Source organism: Molothrus ater, chromosome 13 (assembly GCF_012460135.2).
Source record: "Molothrus ater isolate BHLD 08-10-18 breed brown headed cowbird chromosome 13, BPBGC_Mater_1.1, whole genome shotgun sequence".
NCBI classification, from domain to species: domain Eukaryota; kingdom Metazoa; phylum Chordata; class Aves; order Passeriformes; family Icteridae; genus Molothrus; species Molothrus ater.
This window is the reverse complement of record NC_050490.2, coordinates 12,837,333-12,865,268: the sequence shown is the minus strand read 5'-3', so window position 1 is coordinate 12,865,268 and position 27,936 is coordinate 12,837,333. Positions and strand designations below refer to the sequence as shown.

The window sequence follows — 27,936 nt, the reverse complement described above, 5'->3', positions numbered from 1 at the left end:
GTGATTTAACACAGCATGATATTATAGTGCATGGTAATCCAGTTAGGATTAAATTAGCTGGTCTCCCTATATTGCTTCTGTCACTCAATGTCAGCAGGATGATCCTTTCTTTTCCTGAAGCCCTCAGAAGAAGCAGGTTGCTCTGACTAATTGAGGGATCCCAAGAAGATATTTTTAGGGCAGATTTAAGATGCCCAGAACTGTATCCTGTGGATTTCTTGTATTAGCTCTGGATCAATTTGCACTTGAGGATATGCTGGCTCTCTGTGCAAAAAGAGTTGTAACATTTCACTTTTCCCCCATGCAGAGGGCAATTTTCCCTTCAGAGCGTTTTAAGGAATAGAAAATTCTTCCAACCATCTGGCCTGAAAGCCAGTGCTGGCTTGATTTGGGATGCCCAGTGAGGAAAAGCTCCTGTTCTGAGACAAAAGCTTAGTGGATGTGATGGTCCCTCATAAGTAAATATATAACAGGTGTGTGAAGACCTGTTGTAAAATTGTCTTTCTGCTCCATAGGTAAGACTGAATCACAAGAGAGGGAGTAGGAAAGCAGTATATTAAGTGGTGTATAACACTTCAGATTGTTGTACATAGCAGAGCATCTTATTTATTTGTCCCATGGACTGATGTCCCAAAGCAAGCAGCACTTTGTGGCAGAATCCTTCCCCAAGGACAGGCTTTCCCTGCTGGTGTGAGGAGTGTAGGAGGCTTTAGGGGCAGCTGAAAACATTGCACTGCCTTGCAGCAGCATCCACGGCACTCAGCTCCTGTGAACATACACAAATCCTTTCTCCCTGTGTTGTTTCTTGCAGGTAAATTATGACCACTTTGCTATTAGTGTTTGTGTGTTTGCAAGTCATCACCGCAGCCGACTCTGTGGAGCTCTCAGGTACGTGTCCAGAGCATGGCAAAGCAGGACTGAGCTATGTGTTGCACTCTGGTCCCATCCCCAAGGACTGGCAGCCCCCAGAAATAAATGAATAAATGTGCCCAAGATTTGTGCTGTGCACACACAAGGCTCCTCTGTTCAGATGGCTGCTGTGCCACAGCCTCTCACTGCTCTGTGCTTGGGAAGCCAGGGAGATAGCTGAAGATTTGTGGGGAAATGAAGAGAATTTCAGCATTTCCCTTTTTAAAATATTACCAGATGTGAACTCATAGTGTGGGCAGCAGCTAGGCTGCAGCAGAGCCCTTTGTTCCCTTCATTCCCAAATCCAGCACTGGTCCAAATCTCAAAAGCAGCCATGGTGCAGTGGTCATTGCCACAACTTCCCTTTCTAGACTAGACGAAAATATCATGTCTGAATATGTGGGTAAAGGTTTGCACGGCAGATTTAGGCACTGGATCATATGGAAACATGGGACATTTTGTATGACATGTGTCATTGATGTAACCATTGCTCTGTTTGGGAACTGGCAGACAGTAGTGATGGCCTGGAAGTCAAGATACCTGAGCAGTCTCCCCTGCGTGTTATCCTGGGAAGCTCCCTGAACATCCCCTGTTACTTCAACATCCCGGAGGAGCAGGACACCAGTGTCATGCTGACCCCACGCATCAAGTGGAGCAAGCTGTCCAATGGCACTGAGGTGGTCTTGCTGGTGGCCACGGGTGGCAAGATCCGGCTCAACAGTGAGTACAGGGAGGTGATCTCCTTGCCCAACTACCCCGCCATCCCCACGGATGCCACGCTGGAGATCAAGGCGCTGAGGTCGAACCACACCGGGATCTACCGCTGCGAAGTGATGTACGGCATTGAGGACAGACAAGACACAATAGAGGTCCTGGTGAAAGGTGGGATGCTGACCTTGCTCTTTTCTCTCTGTGTCTTGCTGCTTGGCCTGAAGGGAGGAAGAGGCACTCTCCTGGTTCAGGGCAAATTTGGGAGAGAATGCCCAAAAGGGGCATTTATAGGAAAGCAGATTCATTTTGCTCCTCTCCCCCACCGGTCTGGGAGAAAATACCTCCTTGAAGAAAAGGGGAAAAAAGCTGTTTATTAAACAATAAAACCGAAACAATATTAAACAATAAAACCCCTTGCTACTCCAAAAGAGATGACAAACTCAGAAAGTCCCCTTGGCGGGCTGTAGCTCAGCTCACTCAGTCTCTTATCCATCCCTCCAGTGCTGGAAATGCCACAGCCCAGGCCTGGCCCGGTGGGCCACAGGTGGGAGCTGTGGGTGGTCTTCTGGTGTTCAGTCCAGAGCAGGTTTAAACAGGGCCAAAGAAAAGGAAAAAAACCACAGTCCAGGGAACTTCTGTGCCTCAGCTAGCTAAACTAACTAAAAGCAAAGGAGAGCTCTGTCCTGCTGTCTGTCCATCCACAGACAGCACGGTCCAGGAGCAGGAATGTGGAGGAGTGAGTGCATTGTCTGAGAACAAACTACACTCTTCTTCTCTCCCCCCTTCACTCTCTGGAACAACTCTTAAAGGTGCAAAACTTATTATTCAGCATAAACAGAACAAGATGATTGGGGATAAAAGTATCATATAGTCAACCCAGGACAGGCACACAGGCAGAGAATGAAGTGTTTTCCTTGTAGGAATAAGCCGTTTCTCTCAGATCACAGATAAGGTGATGAGTGGAGGAGCCACAGGCCAAGCATTTATTTTAGCAGGCTAGAACCAGACTAAACAAACCAGTAAAATGACTCATGGCAGAATATGGCAAGAAAATGTCTCTTTTGGCAGAAGGTGAATTACAGAGGCAGCAAGACGACATCCTTGGCAGGAGGTGGTACTGGATACACTGGGCTATTACTCAAGTGGGTAAAGCTGGAACAGGGCACTTATCAGACCTTTAATTTTTTCCAAACATTTTAGGAGATGGGATGCCCTCATCTGGAGAATTGGGCTGTTCTGGAAAAACTTCCATTGCCATATTTGTAAAGCCTGTCCTAGTTATAGGTGGATAAAATAATGAAAGTTTTGTACAATCCTTCTCTTTTTTGTGCTTTTTGCTTTCTTTATAAGACAGAGAGACAGCTTCCACTTCAGGACTCTACAGGATGAGGTTTAATTTTGCCTTTTTCTTGTTCCTTCTCTGGAAGGCAAGGGGCTGTTGATCGTGAGTGATGTCCATTGTCTTTTCCAGGTATCGTATTCCACTACAGAGCGATCTCCACAAGGTACACCCTGAACTTTGAGAAGGCAAAGCAGGCCTGTATCCAGAACAGTGCTGTCATTGCTACCCCCGAGCAGCTGCAGGCTGCCTACGAGGATGGGTACGAGCAGTGTGATGCTGGCTGGCTGGCTGATCAGACTGTCAGGTGAGAAGCCACGCAGGGGAAGAGAGAGCCACAGCAGCATTGTTCGGGAAGGACTCTTGTAATGAAGCCACCAACTGAAAATGGCTGCTAAATCTCAGCTGTTGTAACTGCTGGTGCGCAGAGGGGGGTGGTGGTTTGCAAGTCATTCTCTGGTAGAGGTGAATCTCTAGTAGGAAAGCAGAGTGACCACTGTCCTCCTGGGCTGGTGGTGACAAGTGAGTGGACAATGGCTTCATCCTGATCCTCCATCTTCCCTGAACAAAAGCAGTGCTGTGCCAAGATGTACAAATTTGGCTCAACCAGACTGAGCTGTGCATCCCTCGCTGGGGAGGCACCTTGTCCTGATGTCTTTGGTTAGGGTTCCAAGGACCATCAGAGTGAGGGCAGGACAGCAGATCATCCTTTCCCTTTCCCATAACCTGGGAAAAGCCATAAACCACCACACTGGGCAGCGCTCTGCAGCTCCCTCCCAGCCTTCAGTGGCTGCCAGGGTCCTGCCTCCCCTCCTTATCCACAATCTCTCCCTCAGGTACCCCATCCACTGGCCCCGGGAGCGCTGCTATGGCGACAAGGATGAATTTCCAGGAGTGAGGACCTACGGTGTCCGTGAGCCAGATGAAACTTACGATGTTTACTGCTATGCAGAGCAAATGCAAGGTGATTTGCAGCTTTTATTGTTACTAGATGCAGAAGCAGCCAAAGCCCTGCTCATGCCTAGACTGGACAACAGTAAATAGAGAAAAGACAGGTTAAAGCTGGAAAAGCATATTCCCTGGCCAGCCCAGATGTTCTCTACAGTCTTTTTATTAGACCTTGGACAATTTTAATGTCAAATGACTAATGCAGTGCAGAGGGTGGAGTCCATCTAACCTCCACCAGAGTCCACGCCATCCTGCCTGGTCAGCCATTTGAGTGTGTGACATTCAGATGCATCAATCATTCTTTCTTATGACATTGAAATATTCAGCACAACAGAACTGCAATTGTCCTTTATCTCCCCCTTGCCCTGTGGCTCCAGCTGGCGTGGTGTGTTTTGCTCAACTCTGCATTTGGTCTGTAAGACTCACTTTCTTCCGGTCTTTACAAAGTCACCCACATGGGCTTGCATTTCAGCTCTAATACACAGGACTCCTCATCTTATCCAAACTCTTATGAGTGGGAGGGAGACAGAAAGGGAATTGTGATTAGAATCTAACAGGTAATTCCTTGTGGCATTCACATGCCCTCTGAACAGAGAGAAGCTGTGAGACAAGCAGAGAAGGAAAACACAATTCTTATCTTGGTTGCTGCGCCTGTATTGTGCTAAAGTAGAATGGAATATGGAGATTGTTTACCCAAAGTGAGGATGTTTTGTTCCCTTGGCCCATCAGGGCCAAGAAGTGTGTGTGTGTGGCAGTTACAAGAGAATCAGAGATGAGTGCAGTGTGAGCAGTTGTGAGCAAGAGTGAGTGCATGGCAGATTCAGTTTAGATGCAATGTACATAGTGTAGTATAATAAAGTAATTCTTTAGCCTTCTAGATGCAATGTACATAGTGTAGTATAATAAAGTAATTCTTTAGCCTTCTGGTGATGGAGTCAGATGCATCATTCCCTCTCCCTTTTGTCTGAGTCGCCTTTGATTTACAGTAATTCCTGTGCTAATGGATGATGTGATTACAGGCAAAGTCTTCTACGCCACCGCCCAGAGAAGTTCACCTTCCAAGAAGCTTTTGAGAAATGCCGGGGTCTGGGAGCGCGGCTGGCCACCACGGGGGAGCTGTACCTGGCCTGGAAGGACGGCATGGACGTGTGCAGCGCGGGCTGGCTGGCCGACCGCAGCGTGCGCTACCCCATCTCCCGGGCACGCCCCAACTGCGGGGGCAACCTGGTGGGCGTGAGGACGGTGTACCTGCACGCCAACCAGACGGGATACCCGCACCCCGACTCGCGCTACGACGCCATCTGCTACAGCGGTGAGTCTCAGAATCCCTGCTGCTCACAGTGACCCTGCGTAAGAGCCGAAATGAGGGATACGGGACTCCAGGGGCTCTCCAAAATGCAGTTTATTCCATCCAAGAGGTTACAGCAGTCCAGGGTCATGGGTGACAAAGCTGTGCCCACAGCTGTCAGCTCCAGCTGCAGGCAGGCCTGGAGACCCTTTGGTTTTGGTTACATTATATACTTTTCTTTGCTGAGCATCCTAATACAATAGAACCAATCTATACCTTAACTATTATCTATAGGCTATCATAGTTACTATAATTACCATATTCATGTTACTGTTCTCCAATCACTAAAAGTTAGTGCATTACAGTTTAAGCTAGAAGTTGCTATTCAGTTTTCTTGCAGTGGAAAATTCTGAGACCTTTTTTCTACTTGTCTCCTGTGGGTCAGGAGACAGCCACCAGATTCCAGGCAGTTGAGTTGAGTTGGGTGCTTGTGAAGATTCAGTTTAGATGTAATGTAATATAGTGTAATATAGTATAGAATAATATAGTATAATAAAGTAATTAATTAGCCTTCTGATATCAATGGAGTCAGATGCAGTCATTCTCCCTGCTTTGTCAGGGGCACCCTGCTTTTACAATACAGAGGAGCTCCCTGGCCAGAGACAACCTCTCGCTTCTTTGATGTTGAGTTTTTTTTTTTTAAAAAAGAGAGGGGAGAAAGCAGGTTTGGCAAAGGACTAAGTCCTCTGCTCATGTTGAGGTAGAAAGCAGATCTAGAAAGGCTGCTTGACCTGCACATGGGGGGGCTCTGTGGAGGTGGGGGAGCACAGTTCACGTCTCTCCAGTCCTCCCACATCCTCCTGCTTTTAAAGCTCTCCTGGAGACGTGAAGCAGAGCTCAGGTGCTTCACATAGAAAACTTTGAATGCTGGAGAAGGAAGTGAAGGAGAAATAGAACAGGTGTGACCCTGGAGATGTGTGTAGTGATGAGATGTGGTGTGGAACAGATGCGTGACTGAGTTTCCATGCTGGGATAAATCTGAGACTGATGCAGTCTCTGGGAACTGTGGATTAAAATTGTATCCCAGCTGCTCCCCCTTTCTCCTAACTTCACACTTCTCCCTGCAGCAAGAAGAGGGGAAACAGTGATATTTTGTCTATTCAGGGCAGCCAGAGGCTAACATTCAAGTAGGATTGCCACAGTTAAAAAAATAACAATAGTTTAAAATATTTGTTGAAACACTTATGATCAGATCTGTTGTGCCCAGACACATCTCCAGACCCGTGGAGGTAACCAGTTATGTGGACGAGCTAAAGACTGGTCCACCAAGCCACAGCCTTCTGGTTATCTCAGGGTTTGCCTATGAAACTGCTGCATATGATCAGTCCTTTTCTGAGTCCTTTTCTGATCTTTATAGAAATCTCTGAATCCCTTGAGATCTGAAAGGTACTGCCTAAAATGAACCAACAGTAGAATGGATTGGGAAATAGAGCAGGGAAAGCATTATTAGAGAAAAACCCAGGCGTTGTCTCATCCTTTTTCCCTCCCCTGCCTTGCTGCACATCCAAGATGTGATCCACCCCTCCCTTAGGTGCCCTCACAGCTCTGTTTCATGCTGCTCTACCAAGCAGTGTCCTTGTCAGCTGAGCTGCTCAGAGCCATGTTAAGCACGTTGTCCTAGACCCAAGGGATGTGACTTGAGCAGGAAATGGATTTGGAAGGTGAAAAGTGGGAGCTGTTTCAGCATATTTGGTACAGCAAGTGGCTTTGGCTGTCCTGGCAGTGGGTATGCTCATACGGGATGAGCACTCAAGTCACCGCCTGGGCAGAGCAGAAGGAGATCGTGATCCTGCTGAGGTTTCATGCACCAAGCGTGAGGACTCAGTTGTCTTTCTCCTACGGCTCAGACAGATCTGCCGTGGAGGTTATCCAAGCTCCCCGACTCCCTCCGCCCACCTTAATTTCCTTGCGGCAGGCACTAGGGGTCAGTGCAGACTTGGATATGGGCAAGGTGTTCCCGGGAAGGGGACCTGGCAGGAGCGCGGGCAATGTCCCTGCTGATTGACCAGATTTGGAGCATGAGGTGGCTCAGTGCCTCCTCACATGCCCTCCGTGCTGAGGCGTTGCACAGAGCCACAGTGGAGGAAGGAAAACCATTTCTTTTATCAAACTGTCACGATTTCCCTAATCCTCTCATACCAGTGATACCCAGCTGCTGCTTGGAGGCAGCACCAGCACAGCTCACCTCATCAGGCTGACATTTGTCACAGACATCTTTTATGAAAAATCCTTTCCTTAGGAGTTTTCCTCCTGAGAAGCTGAGAGGCCTCAGGAACAAAATGTAAACAATGGTTATCTGCTGCTGTAGAATGCAAAAGGTGGATCTGTGATTGGGCTCATGTAGTTGTTTCTAATTAATGGCCAATCACAGACAGCTGGCTCGGACTCTGTCTGAGACACAAGCCTTTGTCATCATTCTTTCTTTTTCTATTCTTAGCTAGCCTTCTGATGAAATCCTTTCTTTTATTCTTTTAGTATAGTTTTAATATAATATATATCATAAAACAATAAATCAAACCTTCTCAAACATGGAGTTAGATCCTTGTCTCTTCCCTCATCCTCGGACCCCTGTGAACACTGTCACAGACATTATCCTCTCTGATTTCTGCTTTGTGTCCTGATGCAGGGGATGACATTGAGAGCCTGGTCCCGGGGCAGTTCATCGACGAGCTCGGGAGCGAGCTGGGCAGCGCCTTCACTGTGCAGACTGTCACCCAGACCGAGGTGGAGTTGCCCCTGTCACGCAATGCCACGGAGGAGGAGGCCCGAGGCAGCATCGCCACCCTGGAGCCCATTGAGATCACCCCCACGGCCACCAGGCTGGATGAGAGCTTCACTGCCCTGCCTGATCTCTTCACCACCGCTCTCACAGCAGAGACAGCTGCCACAGAGGAGGAAAACGTGACCAGGGAGGATGTGACAGCGGTGTGGACTGTACCTGAAGAGGCCACCACCATAGATTTAGGCACTGCCGTCACCACCTTAGCCTTTGGTACTGCTAGCACCACCGAAACAGCAGAGGTGAGCTCGGTGGAAGAGGTCATGGGGGTGACTGCCACCCCAGGACTGGAGGCTGCCTCGGCGTTCACAGCGGAGGATCAGCTTGTGCAAGTGACAGCTGCCCCTGGTGCCGGCCACCTTCCCGAGCAGCCCATCTCCCCCACAGGTAAGGCACCAGGACTGAGAGAAGTCTGAAGGCCAGTTCATTCTAGAGGCAACCATTCAGCTGAAAAAAGCCTGAGTTTCTGCCATCTCAGAGGGCATCCAGGTCCCTGGAGGTGCACAGGCCTGTTAGGGGTCAGGCTGAGAGCCTCCATCACAGTGGGGCAGGAGGGGAGAGGAGAAGGCTGTGGGCCACCCTACCTGTGCTGACCAGGGCTCAGCTGGGTGATGCTTGGGCTGCAGTGGTCATACTCTGCTCTCCCATATCCCCCTGTCTCCTGGGAAGGGGAAAGTCAAGGCAAGAAGACCTGAAGACCTTAGAGGAGAACTAAAGAGATCCCCAGAACATCATCCTCAATGGCAGCAGGGCTCCATGACTGAGGCATTTCCATCAAAAGGGGTTTGAGAGGACCTGGTCCTTGCACTGGTTTTTGGAAGACCATTTCTGGTCACGCATCTCAGCGCAGAGGAGTCCTGTACTCGCTGTCTCACCACAGCTTCTCTTCCTGCAGGCGTGGTGTTTCACTACCGTGCAGCCACCAGCAGATACGCCTTCTCCTTTGTGCAAGCCCAGAAGGCCTGTCTGGAGAACAGCGCTGTGATCGCCACCCCCCAGCAGCTCCAGGCTGCCTACGAGGCTGGCTTCGACCAGTGTGATGCTGGCTGGCTGCGGGACCAGACAGTCAGGTAAAGTTACACTGACCCTTCAAAATGGCCAGTCAGCCACTGAGGCTTTACTCTGGTTTGTCCTGCTGCTCTCCTCATCAACATCAAAAGCTTTGCTGACCCAAAACTTTCTCCAGGCTGTGACATTCAGTGGCCAATAGACGTGTTTTTGACCACTTCTTTTCCTCATTTCCTAACCTGTGTATACATCTTGCACCAGTAAGCCCTCCTGGTGTGGAGGAAGAGTAGCAGGAAATTTGTATTTATTGCCTCGAGCTGTAAGTGGCCTCCAAGTCACACTGTGGGATCTGAGCACCTCAAACAGTGAAGAGTTCATGTCCCACTCCCAAGCGCACTGAGGTTCTTCAGTCCTGGCTACATAAGGTTGACCTTGGATTACCTCTTCTTTTCCTTTTTTTGGTAGGTATCCCATTGTGAATCCCCGAAATAACTGCATAGGAGACAAAGAGAACACTCCAGGCGTGCGGTCATACGGCATGCGCCCAGCCTCGGAGACCTACGATGTGTACTGCTACATCGACAGGCTCAAGGGTACATCCTCCCCTGCCCCTGGGCACTGCTGTGGAGCAAAACTCTGCCCCACACCTTCACCTCTGTCTGTAGATTGCCGGGATGCAGGGACTCACCTGTGTTTTCCCTCCCACCCCTCAGGCGATGTGTTCTTCGCAACCCAGCCCGAGCAGTTCACCTTCCCCGAAGCCCAGCGGTTCTGCGAGAGCCAGAACGCCACTCTGGCCTCTGTTGGCCAGCTGCACGCCGCCTGGAAGCAGGGCCTGGACCGGTGCTACGCGGGCTGGCTGGCCGACGGCAGCCTGCGCTACCCCATCGTGAGCCCCCGGCCCGCCTGCGGCGGCGACGCCCCGGGCATCAGGACCGTGTACCAGCACCACAACCAGACAGGCTTCCCCGACCCGCTGTCCCGGCACCACGCCTTCTGCTTCAGAGGTACCCACCCTCCTGCTGCTGTGTGATGCCAGAGCTTGCTTGCCTCAGTTTATCCCAGTCTTTCCCCAGGTCTGCCAGCCACCTCTCCCTCTCCCTCCCTTGCCCCTGATGAGTGCTGTCTGTCAGTGATTGGCAGAGTTCAGAAGATGCCTTTCAGCCCTGGGGGACATTGGGCCATCCAGGTGTCAAATTTAAGTCTCATTGCTTAATATTAACTACTGCTGAGTACCCGTGGGGGTGTGGCAATTGCAAGGTGTTTCGGGCTACAGTCATGGTGAGCCTGATACCCACTCCTATCTACCTAATTAGGGTGTCCAGGGCATCTACACTGGAGCACAGATACTTGCATGTATATACCCAGCAAAAACTAACAGTAAGGTTAGGACTAAGTCTTTTGTCCTTGGGTGTGTGTGGCAGCCATCTTGACATCTTCAGTGTCCCCTGAGACTTCCCCCCCTTACCTGGTTGGTGGGATCCCTGCCCCTTCCCTCTCCCTCTCCCTGGGGTAAGAAGGAACAACAAGTATGTGGTTCAGAGAGTTCTGTTAGGGCTGTTATGGCATTCAGAGGCCTGTGGGCCAGGAATAAAGCTGTGGATTGAAACCCTCCAGCAGAACCCGACTCCTTTTCATTCACCTCACCTTAAAGCTTCTCCACCAGAGGTAAACCTGAGCTCCTGCATGTCTGGACTTGTCCCAAGTGCCCAGCTGCAGCATCCAGCTAGCCAAAGGTGTCTCTGAGATGAAACCACATTTGCTGCCCTTGGTCAAGCATTAAGGGCCAGACAAGCTCAGGCACGTCCCATCCACTTATATTGCTAATAATTCCAATACCCTCCCGCCCCTGCAGGGCACAGAAACCTCTCTCCTCAGGGAAAGGGATTTCAAAAGGGAGGCTGGGAATGTTGGAGTGCCGGTTTGAGCGAGGCACATCACCAGCATCTTGGATTGTGAATTTTTGGAAACTCCTTTCAATGTCCTCTTGTTCCAGCTCTGCCTCCTGTGGAGGAGGAGGGGGTCACCCCGTTCTTTGAAGATGTGCTGGCAACACAAGTGATCCCTGGAGTGGAGGGGGTGCCCTCAGGGGAGGAGGTGACCATGGAGACAGAGGCTGCCACTCAGCCTGAGAATCAGACAGCCTGGGGCACAGAGGTCTTTCCAACAGATGTGTCACTGCTCTCAGGTGCGTTCAGAGCTTCCTTGTAGCCTGTGTCGTGCTGGGCTGGTGGTGGAGGGTTGGGACCCTCACAAAGTATGAATAATTTTCCCAACTCCTTCTCTTTGTTCCTTTTTTTCCAGTGAGTCCATCTGCTTTTCCTCCAGCTACCATAGTACCAGAGGAAACCAGTACCAATGCTTCCCTCAGTGAAGTGTCGGGGGAGCTGACTGAATCTGGAGAGCACCAAGTCAGTGGAGAATCTTCAGCATCTGGGTGGGTTCCTGGAGTTCCAGATACAAGCGGAGAACCAACTTCTGGAGGTTTTGGACTTAGTGGAGACCACTCGGGCATTGGGGAGAGCGGATTACCATCAGTAGACCTGCATGCCAGTGGCTTCCCACCTGGAGAAAGTGGGCTGCCCTCAGGAGACCTGAGTGGTGTGTCCTCTGGCATTGTTGGTATCAGTGGCCTGCCTTCTGCAGAGGGGGAGACATCGGTGTCTGTTTCAAGGATACCAGAAATCAGTGGGATGCCACCTGAAGTGGAAAGCAGTGGGCTGCCCTTTGGAGCAAGCAGAGAAATCTCTGGCACTGAGCTCGTCAGCGGCGTGTCATCCGGAGAGGAAAGTGGAGTCGCCTCTGGTTTTCCCACAGTGTCTCTCGTGGATACCACATTAGTGGAAGTTGTAACAGCAGCTACAGAACGGCAAGAGGAGGGAAAAGGCTCCATTGGAGTCAGCGGTGAAGGAGATCTGTCAGGGTTCCCATCCTCTGAGTGGGACAGCAGTGGTGGAATCCACTGCTTGCCCTCAGGAGCTGAGCCCAGCGGGGTGCCCTCTGGGGTACCCGAGCTCAGCGGGCTGTCCTCAGGAGGGTCTGGGCTTAGTGGCTTTCCCTCAGGACTGGATGGTAGTGGAGAAACATCTGGAACACATGAGACCAGTGGCCTGGTGGACCTAAGTGGCCTTACCTCTGGTAGTGAGGGAAGCAGCGAGGCCTCTGGCGTTACCTTCGTAGATGCCACTTTGGAGGAAGTGACAACAACCTCACCAGCTACAGGAGCAGAAGCAAAAGAGATTTTGGAAACCAGTGGATTGCCTTCAGGTGATGAAGATGGATCAGGCATGGTATCTGGGAGTTTAGACATCAGTGGTGAGCCATCTGGGCATGTAGACTTTGGTGGGAGTGTTTTTGGAGGGCTGGAGATGAGTGGATACCCGAGTGGAGTGACGGACAGCAGTGGAGACATCTCTGGAGCTGATGTCATCAGTGGTCTGCTGTCTGGAGAGGAAAGTGGACTCACCTCTGGCTTTCCCACAGTGTCTCTTGTGGATACCACTTTGGTGGAAGTTGTAACACAGACATCAGTGGCACAAGAAGTGGGAGAAGGACCATCTGGGATGATAGAAATCAGTGGATTTACTTCTGGAGACAGAGGACTATCTGGAGAAGGCTCTGGAGCCGTGGAGACCAGTGGTTTTCCCTCAGGTGACTTGAGTGGAGAGCCATCTGGAATCCCATACATCAGCGGAGACTTTTCTGGAGCCACAGATCTAAGTGGACAGTCTTCAACCGTGGCTGATATCAGTGGGGAGGCCTCAGGGCTTCCAGGAATCACTTTAGTCACTTCTGATTTAGTAGAAGTGGTGACAAGACCAACGATATCCCAGGAATTGGGTGGGGAAACTGTCACATTTCCGTACAGTTTGGGGACAAGTGGTGAGGGCTCTGGATCTGGTGAACTAAGTGGGGAAACATCTGCACTGCCAGAAAGTGCTCTAGAAACATCAACAGCTTATGAAAGCAGTGGTGAAACATCTGCATTTCCTGAAACTGGTACAGAAACATCCACGATTCATGAAATCAGTGGGGAGGCATCTGCATTTCCCGAATTTAACACAGAAACATCAACAATTCAAGAAATCAGTGGGGAAACCTCTGCATTTCCTGAAATTTTCACAGAAACATCCACAAGTCAGGAAGCCAGGGGTGAAACATCTGGGTATTCTGAAATTATCATAGAAGCATCCACTGGTCAAGAAGCAAGTGGGGAAACCTCTGCGTTTCCTGGAAGTGGCACAGAAACGTCCACAATACCAGAAATCAGTGGGGAAACATCTGCATTTCCTGAAATTAGAATAGAAACATCCACCAGTCAAGACATCAGTGGGGAAACATCTGCGTTTCCTGAAATTAGAATAGAAACATTCACAAGCCAAGAGGCCAGGGGTGAAATATCTGGCTATCCTGAAATCAGCATAGAAACTTCGACGGTCCACGAAACCAGTGGAGAAACGTCTGCCTTTCCTGAAATCAGCATAGAAACTTCAACAGTGCATGAAATTAGTGGAGAAAGTTCTGCATTTCCTGAAATTAGAATAGAAACATACACAAATCAAGAAGCCAGGGGTGAAACATCTGCCTACCCAGAAATTAGCATAGAAACTTCAACGGTCCATGAAACCAGTGGGGAAAGTTCTGCATTTCCTGAAATCAGCATAGAAACTTCTACAGTCCATGAAATCAGTGGGGATATGTCCTCCTTTCCTGAAATTAGCATAGAAACTTCAACAATCCATGAAACCAGTGGTGAAATACCTGCATTTCCTGAGATTAGAATAGAAACATCCACAGGTGAAGAAGCCCGAGGTGAAACATCTACATTTCCTGAGATTAGCATAGAAACCTCTACAGTCCATGATATCAGTGGGGAGACATCTGCATTCCCTGAGTTCAGCATAGAAACACCAACAAGTCAAGAAGCCAGGAGTGAAACACCTGCCCATCCTGAAATTTTCATAGAAACATCCACAGTTCAAGAAGTCAGTGGGGAAACTTCTGCATTTCCTGAAATTAGAATAGGAACACCCACAAGTCAAGAAGCCCGTGGAGAGACATTTCCTGAGATCAGCATAGAAACATCCACAGCCCATGAAACCAGTGGGGAAGCATCTGCATTGCCTGCTGCTAACATCAAAACAGCTGCCACATCTTTGGCCAGCAGGGAGCCCTTTGGTACTCCTGAGGAGAGGGAGATTCCTGACACAACATCTGGAGCTGTGACACACTCTATCGCAGGCATTTCGGGGGAAACCTCTGTCCCAGACACTGTAATTAGTACCAGGACTCCAGATGTTGAACCAACACAGGGACTCAGGAACCCTGAAGAGGCTCAGCTTGAAATGGAGCCTTCCCCTCCTGTGGTGTCAGAACAAGAGACAGAGACAGCTGTTGCTCCAGACAATCCCCATCTGCTGGCCACCACCACTGCTGCCCTGCCCCAAGTCTCACAAGAAGCAATTGACGCATTAGGACCCACTACAGAAGGTAATGTGTCTCATATGGAAGGGAAAGCTTTGTGGATGGGAAGGAGGGGGCATAGCTGTCACTTTTTTTTTGTTTTTATACAGCAGAGAACATTAACACGGAAGTAGACTTGAGCAGAACATTGTTCTGATGGAAAGCCATAAACATGGGGGTTTCCACAGGTCATGATCATAGAATCATAGAATTGTTTAAGTTGAAAAAGACATTTATGATCATAGAATCCAGCCATTAACCCAGCACTGCACCACTATCCCATGTCCCTCAGTGCCACTTCTACACGTCCAGAGTTTTCCAGCCTGCATGCAGCTGAGAAGTTGGAGAAGATGGGCTGGTAGTCTCAGTCCTGTTCTGTTTCTCTTTCCATGGTGAGCTGACTTGCTGCCTAGCCCCAGGTACTGCTCAGCATGTGGCCTCCCTCTGGTCTGTGTCTTATGCTGCTCTCTGCAGCTACAACAGGATAAAGGTGTGAGATAATGCTCAAAGCACCACTAGGTTTTGTCAGCTCTGGTGATAAATGCCCTTCTCTCCACCCTGCCTTTTTAGTGTTTTAGTGCTCTGTCTTTGGTTGGGCCCCCTTGTTGCCAAGTACAAACAGACAGAATATTTAAGCCTGATTAACCATTTGTGGTGACAACACTCTCTTGGCATTCTGATGAGCATTTCCTGAGAAGAGTTTGCAGAAAAAAAAAAAAAAAAAACCAAAACAGAAAACATTGTGCCTCTTGGCCAAGGGAGATGCTCGGTCCTGGTAACACAGGATGTCCTCCAGCATCCCTGGACTCAGCTTGGTTTCCCTTTGCTGCCATCAGGAGCTGGCACCTGGGGACAAGCCTCATTGCAAAGCCATCAGTGCTTGTGCTGCTGTATGAATGTCCTGCATGTCCTCAGTTCTCAAAGGGACACATGTTCTTGTAGGGCCACACATTGCTCAAGTATGTTACAAAGTGGATGTGCAAAAAGATTTCTTCACTTCCTTCTGGCAAAAGTGTCATCAATTCTACCCCTTCCCATGTTACCTCCTAAACTGCTTCTTTTGGGTCAATTTACAGCGTTCAGTGGAGCTAGCTCTGGACTCAGAAAGGGTCTGTAAGTGCAGGGCTTTGTGAAGCTCAGCCTGGTTTCTAACGTCATTTCCATCCCCTAAGTGTTCCCAATGAGTCATTGCATTTCCCTCTGTGAGCACAGGTAATCACAAACCTTTGTTCAGCCCTGCTCACAGCATGCCTGCAGTGCCCTCTGCCTGTGCTGAGGAGCTGCCCTGGCCATGCTGCAGGAGTGGGCGAGGGCAGAATAACAACAGGGTCATTCCCACAGCACTGCACCAGCCAGGCACAGCACAGGGTGGTACAGGAGTTATGGACCCCTAAAAACCCTTCTTGCAAAAGCAGGCTCTGCTTTTGGGCCATGCCCACTGCCACGTCCAAACCCAGAGACAAAAATAAGCCAGCAAAGGCAGTGTTGAGGGGAAGGAAGGAAGACAGTGAGGCTTAGTAAAAATAAAATAAAATTTAAAAAAAAAATTATTGGCCCCAAAATACGGATTTTATTCCACCGCTTTTTCTTTTTAAAAATTAACCACAAGGCGATTGCCAGATTCCTCAGATCATTTGTTAGCCAACATTTTTGTGAAGTATTTTGAAAGAAAACCATGTGTTCAGCAACTCATGTGTGAAGAATCTTGAAAAATGTTCTGAAATAGGAATATGTGTATTTGCAAGTCACAGAGAGGACAATGTAGCAGCTGGGGTTTCTTAGCAGGAGACAGCAAGAGGTAAGCAACCACTGCATGAAGTTTAATTGTACACTTTATAAATTAGAAATGGGCTTGAACACATGTGTATGGCTGGTACTCCCACCAGGGAAGATATTCTAGGGTAAAACTTCTCTTTTTATTGGTAAACTTTACTACAATGTCCCTACAGTTAAGTGCAGTCCTGGTCAGGGTATGAAGGAAACTCATCCAGGTGGCAAAAAAAGTTTGTTGACCATGAACTCAGAACTCCCCTAAAACAAGGCAAACCTCTTCTAGAGAATTACAGCAAAGAGATGACAAAAGAAAAAAAAGTACCCAAAAAAAAGAAAGAAAAGGATTCCTGGGTTTCCTTTTTTGGGTTGTTACTTTTCACAGAGCTCTGGGGATTATGAACATGGGAAGTCTACATGGAAGAACCATAGGCTGGATCCTAAAATGCTGTTTCCCATGTTGTGGCTGCCTTTTCACTTGAAACTTCCCAGTTTTGAAATTTAGCTCTTGCAAAAACTATCAGCTGCCACGTGTGTGCTTTGTGCTGTGCTCAGGGTTTGTAGGGTGCAATGGGTGCCCATGCAGAGCAGGGATTTTCACTGACATTAAAGCACAGGTGAAGCTGGTTCAGCTTTCCAGGAGCTGAGGAACAAGAAGAAATGTGGATTTTGCCCTCTGGCCCTGTTGTTGGAGGGTTCCAGTTAGATCCAGCAGTCTGTTTAGTGGGATGATTTAAGAAGAATGGTATTATTCTGCTCTGTTGGAGCCTAAAAGTATCCCTAAAAGCCAGAGCCAGAAGACCAAAGATTAACACTTGGAGCACCAGTATGTTTTAGTGTTTAACCAAATTGAAGGCTGTGCATGTAGATGTCTTTAGTCAGCATTTGATTCCTCCATGAGGACAGGAACCCCACAAGCTGAAAGAATTGTCCATAGGCTTGGCTTCCTCACCCAGGGTTTTGCCAACTCAGCGGGTCTTTTTGCTTCTGGTAGCATTTGAAGACAAATAATTATTAGCTGAAAAACATGCTGGCACTTCAGTGAAAGGCTGCGGTTTGGAGCTCTCAGACCAGTCAGTGACTTAAAAACTTCACTCCAGTTGTGGGGGGAAAGAGAAATGTGCTGAAATGGCATCTTTTTATGCGAAGTTTTGCTTGTCTCTGGTGAAACAAGTCCATGAAGTCTGTTGCCTATGGCCCCAGACAGCAGAAGGTTAGAATACAAATGAGGAAGGGTCTTAATGGGCTTTCCTCATTCTTCACAACCTGGAAGTCCAAGGGATTGAGTCTTGTTGGTCCAGAGAAAATAATCCAGAAAAAGAATCAAGAAAATATTCCCCTGATTCAGAATGTTCCACCCAATGTGGAGTGCAAATGGTGCTCTCAAGAAGGAGATGGAGGTGCCAGTCCTGGCTGAGAGGCACAGACCCTTTGTGGCTGAGCAGGTGATTTGATGTCTCCTGGACACACTGTCTGCTTTGCATCAGAAGTTAATTTGTTTAAACAAAACCTAGCCTACAGTCTTGGACTAGTGTTATTTCCACATCCATTTACTTTTATACCTAATATTTTGGAGACAGAGATATCCAAATTTCCTGAGCTCTTCTTCCATGAGAGTGTTGGACAAATTGAAGGTTCCAGATCAACAAGTCCTCCTGGAAACTCCTGGTCTCTAGTAAAAATTTTTTTTTAAGGCTACAGCAATGCCTGGCCCTTCTGCTGCAGGGAGGCTTTCATTCAATTATTGTAGTTAATTATTTTAATTACTTAATTGCTCATTGTAAGTCAGTGGCTGGCTACGTGATGTTCAATACTAGCATTTAACTTAAAATGTGAGAGAACTGGTTTCCCCAACTCATCCTATTCTTTTCTTCTAGGACTCACCCTACAATTGCTCCAATGTTTTTCTTTGATGTTTGAGCTATCAGATCAGTAGTTCAAACTTCCCAGCAGACTCTGAAAAGCAAATTTAATTTGTACCTGAATTTTTTTTCACCCAGTCTCTACGAAATAATTATCTAGTTGGTCTCTGATTCCCTCTTTGGATAATTGCACATACAAGAAGGCCTATAAAGAAAGGTGAGGGGCACAACAGGCACTGTTTGGCATCCTGAAAATGCCTTGCCCTTCTCTCTGACCTTTTCTGCTTTGTAGAACAAAAATAGGAGGATGTAGAAACATCATAGAATATATTACTAAACCTGTTACTCACAGCTTCAGGGAAACTACAGTTTGTTCAGGGTTTGCGTGACAGCATCCTCTCTGTTCACCAGCTGCTTCTCCTTGGTGGATGTTTTAAGCACAAAGATGACCTCGTTTAGTAGATATTCTTGCTCATCTTCCATATAGGTAGCCATGGAGAGAAATGCACAGACTGCACTGGTTTAGGAAATGGTAGCATTGTTTCTGGTGTTGTTGTCTCAGCTTGAGATGAAGAATTTCAAAAGCATTTCCTTCTCACCACTGACACTGCATGTTCACTTTTACATTGCCTTCTGAGCAAAACCAGGGCCAAACTATTTTTCTTTAATTTCTTCCAGGTTTCTCTTTCCAATTTCCATGATCTAGTACAAAAAATTTTTTCAAAGGCATTAGGAGAATCATAGAATCATAAAATGATCAGGATAGGAAAGGACCTTAAAGATGATCTAGCTCAAACCTCCCCCTATCATGGGCAGCAATGACAAGAATACTTCTCTTGCTTTTAGTTGCACAAAAAGAAAATTATTCTGACTAAATATAGTGTATATCTGGCAATGGAGAAAAAGTCTTAGGAAGAAAATGGTGGAACAAACTCAAACTTTGTATTGCAGCTGTGTGACTCCTCTTGCTTTCTCCAGCCAACAGTTTACATCTTCCAGATGCAAGACCTGGTTTACATAGTCCATTTTGTTGTAATTGGTTTATTACAAAAGAAAAGCCATCTAAAAGTTAGACCTTGGGTCCTGTTAGTAGCAAAAAATAGAAACTGTTGTAACAGTAAAGTGGGGGAATTTTTGCAGCTTCTGGGCAATATTAAGTGCAGTATGAATCCTCTTTAGAAGAATTGCTAATTCTGCATTATCCTCAAGAAGTGAGTTAATAACACGTTCTAACTGGGTTTCCTATTCTTGGCACCGCGAGGCATTTTCTCCCCGTCTTTGTTTTACAGCTGCAGCTCTTGAAAGCGAGAGCTGCCTCCCCTCTGCATTCCTCGACTATCGACTATCGCTGTCCTTTGTTAGCTCGGGTAATAATAGCAGTGGTCTCGTCTCCCTGTCAGCTGATAAGCACTTGGGCTGCATCGCAAAGCAGAGCTGACTTTTTGGATAACTGCTCAGCCAAGCAAATAATAAATAGCTGGTGTTGTCTAAGCCCTTGAGTGTCAGGGTACCTGGCAGCCGGCGCTGCGGAGGTGGGGGCTCCGTGCTGTCCTAGCGTGCTGCAGGCTCTGCAGCTGCCTGAAGAGGTGTGCAGTGATTTGCTAACCTCATCGAGCTCCGAACAATGTGGAATTAGGCACATTTATAGCATATAAAAAGCTATGGGGAAAAAAAAAAAAAAAAAAAAAAAAAACAAAAAACAAACACTAAGTGTTGTTGTGATAGATGGATTTTTTTTTTAATGGAGTTCTCACCTCCTGTAAATCGTGTTTGTGGCTTACATGCCTTATCTTAGAAAAACCCACAAACCAATTTGCCAGTATTTCCAGAGGCAATGTCACTGCCAAATTTACCATTTAGACCTTTCTTGAGTACCTCTGAGATCCAGATTTTCTGGGAGGATCAGAATCAGCAACACTTTCTCTAACCTGACAGATATATTTGAGTTTTTCAATATCAGCTTGGTGAGGGGATTCTGCATCTAGATGGAGTGAGGGTCACTGCCTCAGCAGCCCAACAGGTTGAAGGGGAGTTTGGTTCTTTATGATCATCATGTGTTTAAAACATTCTTCCAGCCATTTGAAACACAATTTTGGGGGGAAAAAACCTGTCTATGTCTCACTTGTATTTGATGTTTGTTTCTCCAACATTACCGACAAGTACACACCCTTTCTCTATGTGTTACATACAAAAATATATATGTATATGTATGGAGAGATATGTAACATATATATTATAATCAGAGATTTGTTTTTACAGCATATATAATATGTGCAACCATATTATATGCAGTATCTGTAAAAGGAAACTCTGTTCCAGACTTATTTCCCAGCTGGAAATTTGTGGCAATGACTTTGCACATGTGTGCCTGCTCCCCCCTCCTCCAAGACCAGGGAAGGCAGCACACAGCAGGTCTCCTGCATCTCGGGAGAGATCCTGGACATGCCAAGTTTTATTCCACATGGCTGAAGACAGCTGAAGGCTCATTATCCACTGCTAAACATTCAGCTTTAGCTCTTGTGAGTGCTTCCCCCCCTCCTCTGCAGTGTTCTTTCCACTTCATGGAGCCTGCCGAATGAAGGAAAAGCCTTTCCTTACGTGTTCAGCTGGAGCCCACTGGAATCAACGTGAACTTCTGCTGCCACTGCTGTTGAAGCAGCCCAAAGGGCCTCTTGAGTTGCAATCACTCAGGATACCTCATTTTTCTCCATGCTCTCTTTCTTCTAGGAACTCAAGTGTGACTAATAAGCAATACTCAGCCAAGTTCAGCTCCTCTATTCTTCCTCTAGGCTTGTGACTCCCATTTTGTTCTGGAAAGTCTCAAAGTTTTTGCTAGTATCATGGAAAAAGGGATTATCTTCATTTTGCAGTGAACAAAGAAATCCAAAAAGCATCTGTGACATTTAGAAGGGCAATCCAGAGTGAAAAATTTGTTCTCTCAAAGAAGAACAGCAAAACTGGAGTAAGAGGCTCATCAGCCATCCGAGGAATGATTTCCCTGCTCACAGTGATACAGCCTAGAGTAAAGATGACAATCTCCTTGCTCCAAAGCACACACAGATTTACCATCCAAGGTCAGAAAGGATTTTTTCCATCACTTAGGCACATTGCAGAACATGTCAGCTTTTAGATGACGTACGAGACCTTGGCCACTGAGTCACTAGACAGCCACAGGGAGTATAACGCCCATCTGTTCTCCTGTGCCTGGGGACACTGAGCAGCTGGGCCTCAGCTCCAAGAAAACAATACCCAACCAAATACACCCCAGTCAGAAGATGAACACAGATCTTGGGGAGTCTCTGCTCTGCCGTTTCCACAGCCAGCATGTTTGTCATCTTTGAATCTTTCCTGGCTAACCCTGTAATCCACAAGAAGAGCATGGAGTCATCACTTTTAAAGCCTTACATTTCTCCTGAGTGTGAAAGAAATGCTGTCTCACATGAGGATCTGACCAGCCATCATTTAATCCAGCCTGCGTGGATGTGTTCCCATTTCCTTCCTCAGTCTTCCTCCTTGTTTCTCAGTTGAATGTATCTGAAATCTTTCCATTCTGAATGACCCTTCTTCTGATTCCAAAGCTCTCTCCACCAAGATGGAGTCCACAGCTGGAAAAGATGTACCAGCTTCTTCCATCTTCATTACAACCAGAAGAGCACATAGTGGGGACAGGTCTGGGGAAAATGTCACTCCGCTCCAGTATCCCTCACTAAGGAATAAGTGCCCATAACCAGGTCTGAGATCCTCAGAGAGAAAAAGCTGAGGGGCTCTGAACGACCTTTGAACCCACTTTCTTCCTTCTCTGCACTTTCTTCATCTTCACTGAGAAGAGATTTCTTGATGCAGAACTTCATCTAAATTATGGTTAGGAAGAAACTATTAGTGAGGACGGACCCAGGAACACTGCTTAGGACATAGAGACCTATTTGAGGATGTTTCTGACTTATGGAAGAATTCCACATTCCTCCTCATAGACCTTTAGCTGGTGGAGACACAGACACAAGTTTACATGTTTGCTGCATCAGACAGAGGCAGCAGACAAGGAAGAATTGCCACAGCCAGTGCTGTGTGTTGGAAGCATTCTGCTGAGCTTTGCTCTGATATCTTCACAGTGGTGTCCAACCATCAGAAAGCCAATGTCCTCCTTGCAGGGTGGGTTGGGTCTCTTGCCTTCGTTCTTCCAGCAGCAGCAGCAGCAGTTTTGTTATGAAACACAACCCTCCCAAATCCCCCCAAAACAACAGATATTCCCTCTTACACAAGCAAGGAAACAAGTCCTCCTGTTGGTGGAGTTGCCTCCCAGAGCCCTAATGGAAGCCCTTGATTTCTTGCAGACACTGATGTGTGCCACCCAAGCCCCTGTGTGAATGGAGCCACCTGCGTCGATGCCATCGACTCTTACAAATGCTTTTGCCTTCCCAGCTACGGAGGGGACCTGTGTGAGATCGGTACGGCCTCCCTGGCTTCAGCTAATCCCACTAACTGCTGCACCTCCTTGTTCCCACTCTGCCCCCCCAAAAACAGCTGATCCCCAGTGCTCCCGTCAGCTCTGCCCTCATCTCAGTGAGCTAACCTCTAACAGCAGCTTTAAACACACCAGGGAAAAGCTTTGAGGCTTTTGAGAATCTAATTTGGTAAGTTTGTTCCTCACAGCACCATGTTCTCTAAGATTCATAAGCAGGAGCTTTGGGTATCTTCTTCAGCTTTCTCTTTTTCAAATGTCTCTGGTGAAGCTCCACACAGATCATAACAATGTTGATCATGGAAGTTGCTCTCTCTTTGGGTCAAGGATGATTCTGTTCTTCTGTAACAGTAGGGAACTTTTTGAATACATCTTCACCCCAGGCAAACTTTCTCTGCTAGACTGGAACTTCGTGGAAGGATGTTTCAACTGAGCCATGAAAAATGATTGTGTTTCTCTCAGGGAAGATGCAGCTGAGAGAAGCATCATTCACTCCAGGAATCTCCACTGATTTGACAGAGCATGACATTTTTGTCATCTCCACAACGTGGCTTCCTGTGGCAAAATCAGCAGGGAATGTATCTTTGAGAAAACGGGAAGCAACCTATATTTCCATCAAAATTAGTGCACTAATACTTCTTTTTGTTTCTACAAGGAAAGAAAAAGAGTTTTTTCCTTAAAGCTGATGAAAGCCCAAACTTTTACCAGCTTAGCTGAGGGGAAGCTCTCCTGCCTTGCTCAAACAAAAAAGAAATAAGGTTGCAGTATCTTCTTCACCTTGCCATGAGTAATGATAATCTCCATTGTGGTAAATTTCTGTCCCCATTTCTTTTCACCCATCTTGGTCCATTTGTTTCTCCTCCAGAGCTCCAGAATCACACCAAATGATGGAACCACCTCTGGTGGTCCCCTCTTTCATTTTCATGACATATGCATTGATTCTGAACATCTGGAAATGGGGTTTGGAGGGTGTTTTCCCAAAGCAAGAAAACTCTGCAGGCCAGCACAAGTGGGAAGAGAGGTGTTCTTGCTTGGTCAGTTCCTCAAAAGCAGACTTCAGGAACATCACACAGGGATTTAATTTCTCAGGAATAAGTCTGTATCATTCAAGCTTTCCAGTAGCACTGGTTGTGTCACTGCAGACACAGGGCCTTCCACAGAGGCTGCCCTCTCTGTGTGTCTTGCATGCCTTCTGACAACTTTCCCAGGGAATTCCTACAGGCAAAGGTGTCAGGGTGTGTTTTTTAGTGAAAGTGACCATGTGTTGTCATGTGCCATGGGAGCATGAGCTGCTAAGAGGTGAGTTGAAAGCTTTCAGACACATGCACCAACTCCTTTTCATCCCTCCTCTGTGTGTTCCAGACTTGGAAAACTGTGAGGAAGGCTGGACCAAGTTCCAGGGCCACTGCTACAGGCACTTTGAAGAGAGGGAGACTTGGATGGATGCAGAGAACAGATGCCGACAACATCAAGCCCACCTGAGCAGTATCATCACCCCAGAGGAGCAAGAATTTGTGAACAGTGAGTGCTGAGGGCAGCCTAAGACTGGGCATGGGTCCAACCACTGGACTCTGACTCTACATGCAGAATTATCCAAAGTGGTGTAAAAATCACCATGAGTCCTGACAAAGCCTCATCCCTGTATGGGTGCACCCATGCTCATGGCAGTTGAGTGGGGAGGGAGCTGGACAAACATGATGTGAGGAAAAAGGGCATCAGGGAATATTGACTGGGAGGCAGCTGAATGACCCAGAGGCTCCAGGGCCAGGGACAGGTGAGATGACAAAGAAATGCTTCCAGCAATGTGTAGGACAACCACGACTCTTTTCTCCCCCTCCTGCTCTTCCAGGTCATGCACAGGACTACCAGTGGATCGGGCTCAGTGACAGAGCTGTGGAGAACGACTTCCGCTGGTCCGACGGGCACTCCCTGGTGAGCCTGGAGCCCACAGCACGAGCAGGCACCAGCTTTTCGGGGTGGTGGGAAGGGTCCCATGGCTTACATGGGTTGGGCATTGAGTGGAGGCAACCCTAATCTTAGAAGGGCTCATGGTTTTTCCAAGCCTCTAGAAAAGCTGGTTGGATCCCGGGCAGCACCACAACAGAAATAACTGGTGCAGGGGCAGTGCTGGCAACCCATGGATCTGCTGGAGAGGTGTGGGAGAGGTGGGGTGAGCATGAGGGAGGGAGCAGGAGAGGCCAGGGCCCAACCTTAGCTGAAGGACTGTCCTCTCTTGGCAGCAATACGAGAACTGGCGGCCCAACCAACCCGATAACTTCTTTTCGGCGGGCGAGGACTGCGTTGTGATGATCTGGCACGAGAAAGGCGAATGGAACGACGTTCCCTGCAACTATCACCTCCCTTTCACCTGCAAGAAAGGAACAGGTCAGCACCCTGTGCCATACTGGCAAGGATGGGGGACTCAGTAGGAGGCTGTGGGTCGGGAGCAGAGTGCCCAGTGCCCAGGAATGTGGGTTTTGTTACTGCAAAGGGTGAGCAAAGAGATAGAAGGAATTAGAAACAGGAGTTGGCCAAGGGTCCAGGAGAAAGTTTCTCAAGGACTTGAAACTAAATAGGACAAGCCATTAAGATTCAACATCCCCAGGCAGAGTCATACCCTGGCTGCAGCATCACTCCCACACACCAGCTCTGTGCCCTCCCACAGACACAGGCAGCTGTTGTGATGCTCAGCTCTCACAGTCCCTCCAGGAGGCAGGAGTGAAGCACTGAGGCAGACCCCTGCTTACTTTCAAATCACAGAATTTCCATATCCCCCTGCCCCTAAGCCTTGTGGACAGAGGCAATCTCAAAGGGAGTTAAGGTTTTATTTGTGGAAGAGCGATGAGGCTTTGCCCACCCAGCCTGCCCCGGGTGTGAGCTCCCTGCTCAGCCAGGCTGGTGCTCTCTCCCTCACTCTCCAGTCTCTGCCTGTAAGAACCATGTCTGGATGGGCTGTTTGGGTCCAATCCAGCTAGCTATGGACTCCAGCCCCTACGATCTTACACAGACAAAAGCAAAAGACCAGAAGCGGTTTTCTCCATGTGGGGATGAATGTCCTCTGTTTATTGAGATGGAAAAACCCACCTGGGAAGAGACCTCATGGCTCATGGCTGGAGAATTTTATCCCAGGGGAATGGGGGACTAATGGGATAGCAGTAAGGAAGGGCAAGGGCAGGGAGTGACCAGGGAATAGATCACCAGGGAGTATTGGGGACAGGGGTGGGTGAGGGAGAAGCCACATGATAGGAGAGATGGAAGAACAAACCATGTGATATAACATAAACTATTCAGTGCAATATAAAGACTACTCAGCACAAATCTCTAATAACCCAGTGCAAAACAACAACTAAAATAAACTATTTAGTGCAATGCAACATCTCCCACCTCCCACAGTGGCCTGCGGGGACCCCCCTGCCGTGGAGAACGCCAGGACCTTCGGCAGGAAGAAGGAGCGCTACGAGATCAACGCCATGGTGCGGTACCAGTGCGAGCCAGGCTTCATCCAGAGGCACATGCCCACCATCCGCTGCCAGCCCGACGGGCACTGGGAGCAGCCACGGATATCCTGCCTAAACCGTACGTCTGGGCTGGGGCTGGTGCCTCCCTGCAGCTGGAAGGAGCTGGGAATGCGGGGCGTCATCGCGGGGCAGGATAGCTCTGAGCCAGGCAGAAGGGGACACTGCGGTTCTCTTGACTTCTTGGGAGTTTCCCCTGGGATGGGGACATGGGAGGTGACATCTTCTGGGGTAGGTGGGGACCACGGAGCTTGGCTTGCAGGACTGCCCTGGAGACCCACCAAGGCAGAGTAGGGGCAGCTCCAGAGTCAGGAAAGGGCAACAAGGAGCTTAGCAATGGCTCAGGCTACTCAGAGAAGGAAAAAGAAATGGCTTCTGAAAGGGTGATGCAGGTTGTGCCAAAACCTTCTGAAAGGTTTTGGCACAACCTGCATCAACAGAGAGAAGAGGATGGAGAGCTATGGGACCCCCAAGCCCTTCCCTGGTGTCCCCCTGCCCTGGGAGCAGACAGGAGTCCTGCAGCTGATACAAGCCAAGGCACAGGGCTGGGTTCCTGACTCTCCTTCTGTCAGGCCTCCAGCTGATGGCAGTCAGCCTTCTTCCACTGGTGTCCCAGCCCACTCCCAGGCCTGCCTACACCCTTGTCCCATCCCTGATTGCCTGCAGCTTCCCAAGAATTTTGTTGGCCTCAGACAAATCACATCTGTCCAGTGGCCTCCTTGCCAGGTCCTGCTGGGTAATTCCAGATAAGGCAGATTAAGCAATGGTCCCACAGCCAGGGAAAACTGATACGAGCTTAAGAAAAAAACCTCCGCCCAGGGAGTAGATGAAAGGAGGGATGGAGGAGGTGTCCAAGGGCGGCTGCCTGGTGCAGACCAAGATGCTGATTCCTTTGGCTCTGCTGTGGGTCTGGAGAGCTGCAGGCTGTTCCCAACATGGACTGCCAGAGATCAAGAGACCTGGTCTGCTCCCAACCAGCTTTTGCTGCTTCCACCAAAACCCTCCTGCAATTATCACACAAGAGCACGCCAGCTTCCAGGGAGACTGGCAGCAAAGATCAGGCAGAAACCTTGTCCCTGCCAGCCAGGCCAGGCTGTTTCCCCTCCTGTGCCCTGAGCACATCCCACTACTAATGAATATTGGGGTTGGGGATTTCGGGATTGATAGGGCAGTGTGTGAGATGGGGACGAGCTGCCCTCCTGGCTGGGCACAGGGAAGGGATGGGACAAGCAGCCGTGGAGATGATGCTCCTGCCCAGGCTCTCTCTGAGCCACAGGCACCCTGTCCCCTGGGTGAAGCAGAGCCGGGGCAGGGCGAGAGAAGGGCCGATTGTGCGTGTGCGGGCGGGCTGGCGCCCCCGGGCAGCGCTGCCTGCGGCTGCCCGTGTTTTTCCAGGCAGCCAGGGGCCGGGGCGGCCAGCGTGGGACAAGCAGCTCCTCTGTCCCGGCTCCTGCCAACAAGGTGCCTTTTCTTCTCCTCCACAGCCTCCAGCTACCAGCGCAGGCTATACAAGAGGAGCCCCAGGAGCCGGTCGAAACCCAGCGGCAGCGCCGTGCACAGCACCCATTAGAGCGGGGCGAGAGACCGAGGGGGAAAGGGAGAAAGAGAGATTTTTAACGGAACAGTTATATTAACAGAGTCGATTTCTTCTTCTTCTTGTTGCTTTTTTTGTCATATAAGGAAAAAAAAATTATATTAAAGACAAACCCACCTTTGTGTATACATATAAAAAAAAAATTGTTTTTCCAAGCACCAAAGCAAAACGAATTAGATCTCAGCATTTTTACTAACCGTCCGGTTCCAATTATCTTCGTGCCTTTGGGGA

General features: G+C 48.5%; 1 protein-coding gene across 1 annotated transcript; it reads left to right on the top strand.

The window, feature by feature from the left end:
* The first annotated feature begins 818 nt into the window (after positions 1-818).
* ACAN (aggrecan) lies at positions 819-27,936 on the top strand. The gene is given in 17 exon segments (XM_036389981.2): positions 819-888; positions 1,420-1,791; positions 3,092-3,266; positions 3,796-3,923; positions 4,927-4,944; positions 4,947-5,219; positions 7,882-8,421; positions 8,930-9,104; positions 9,508-9,635; positions 9,756-10,049; positions 11,039-11,230; positions 11,347-14,532; positions 23,959-24,117; positions 24,446-24,528; positions 24,837-24,981; positions 25,990-26,172; positions 27,596-27,936. Coding segments are annotated over 17 exon segments (6,207 nt in total). The 3' UTR covers positions 27,682-27,936.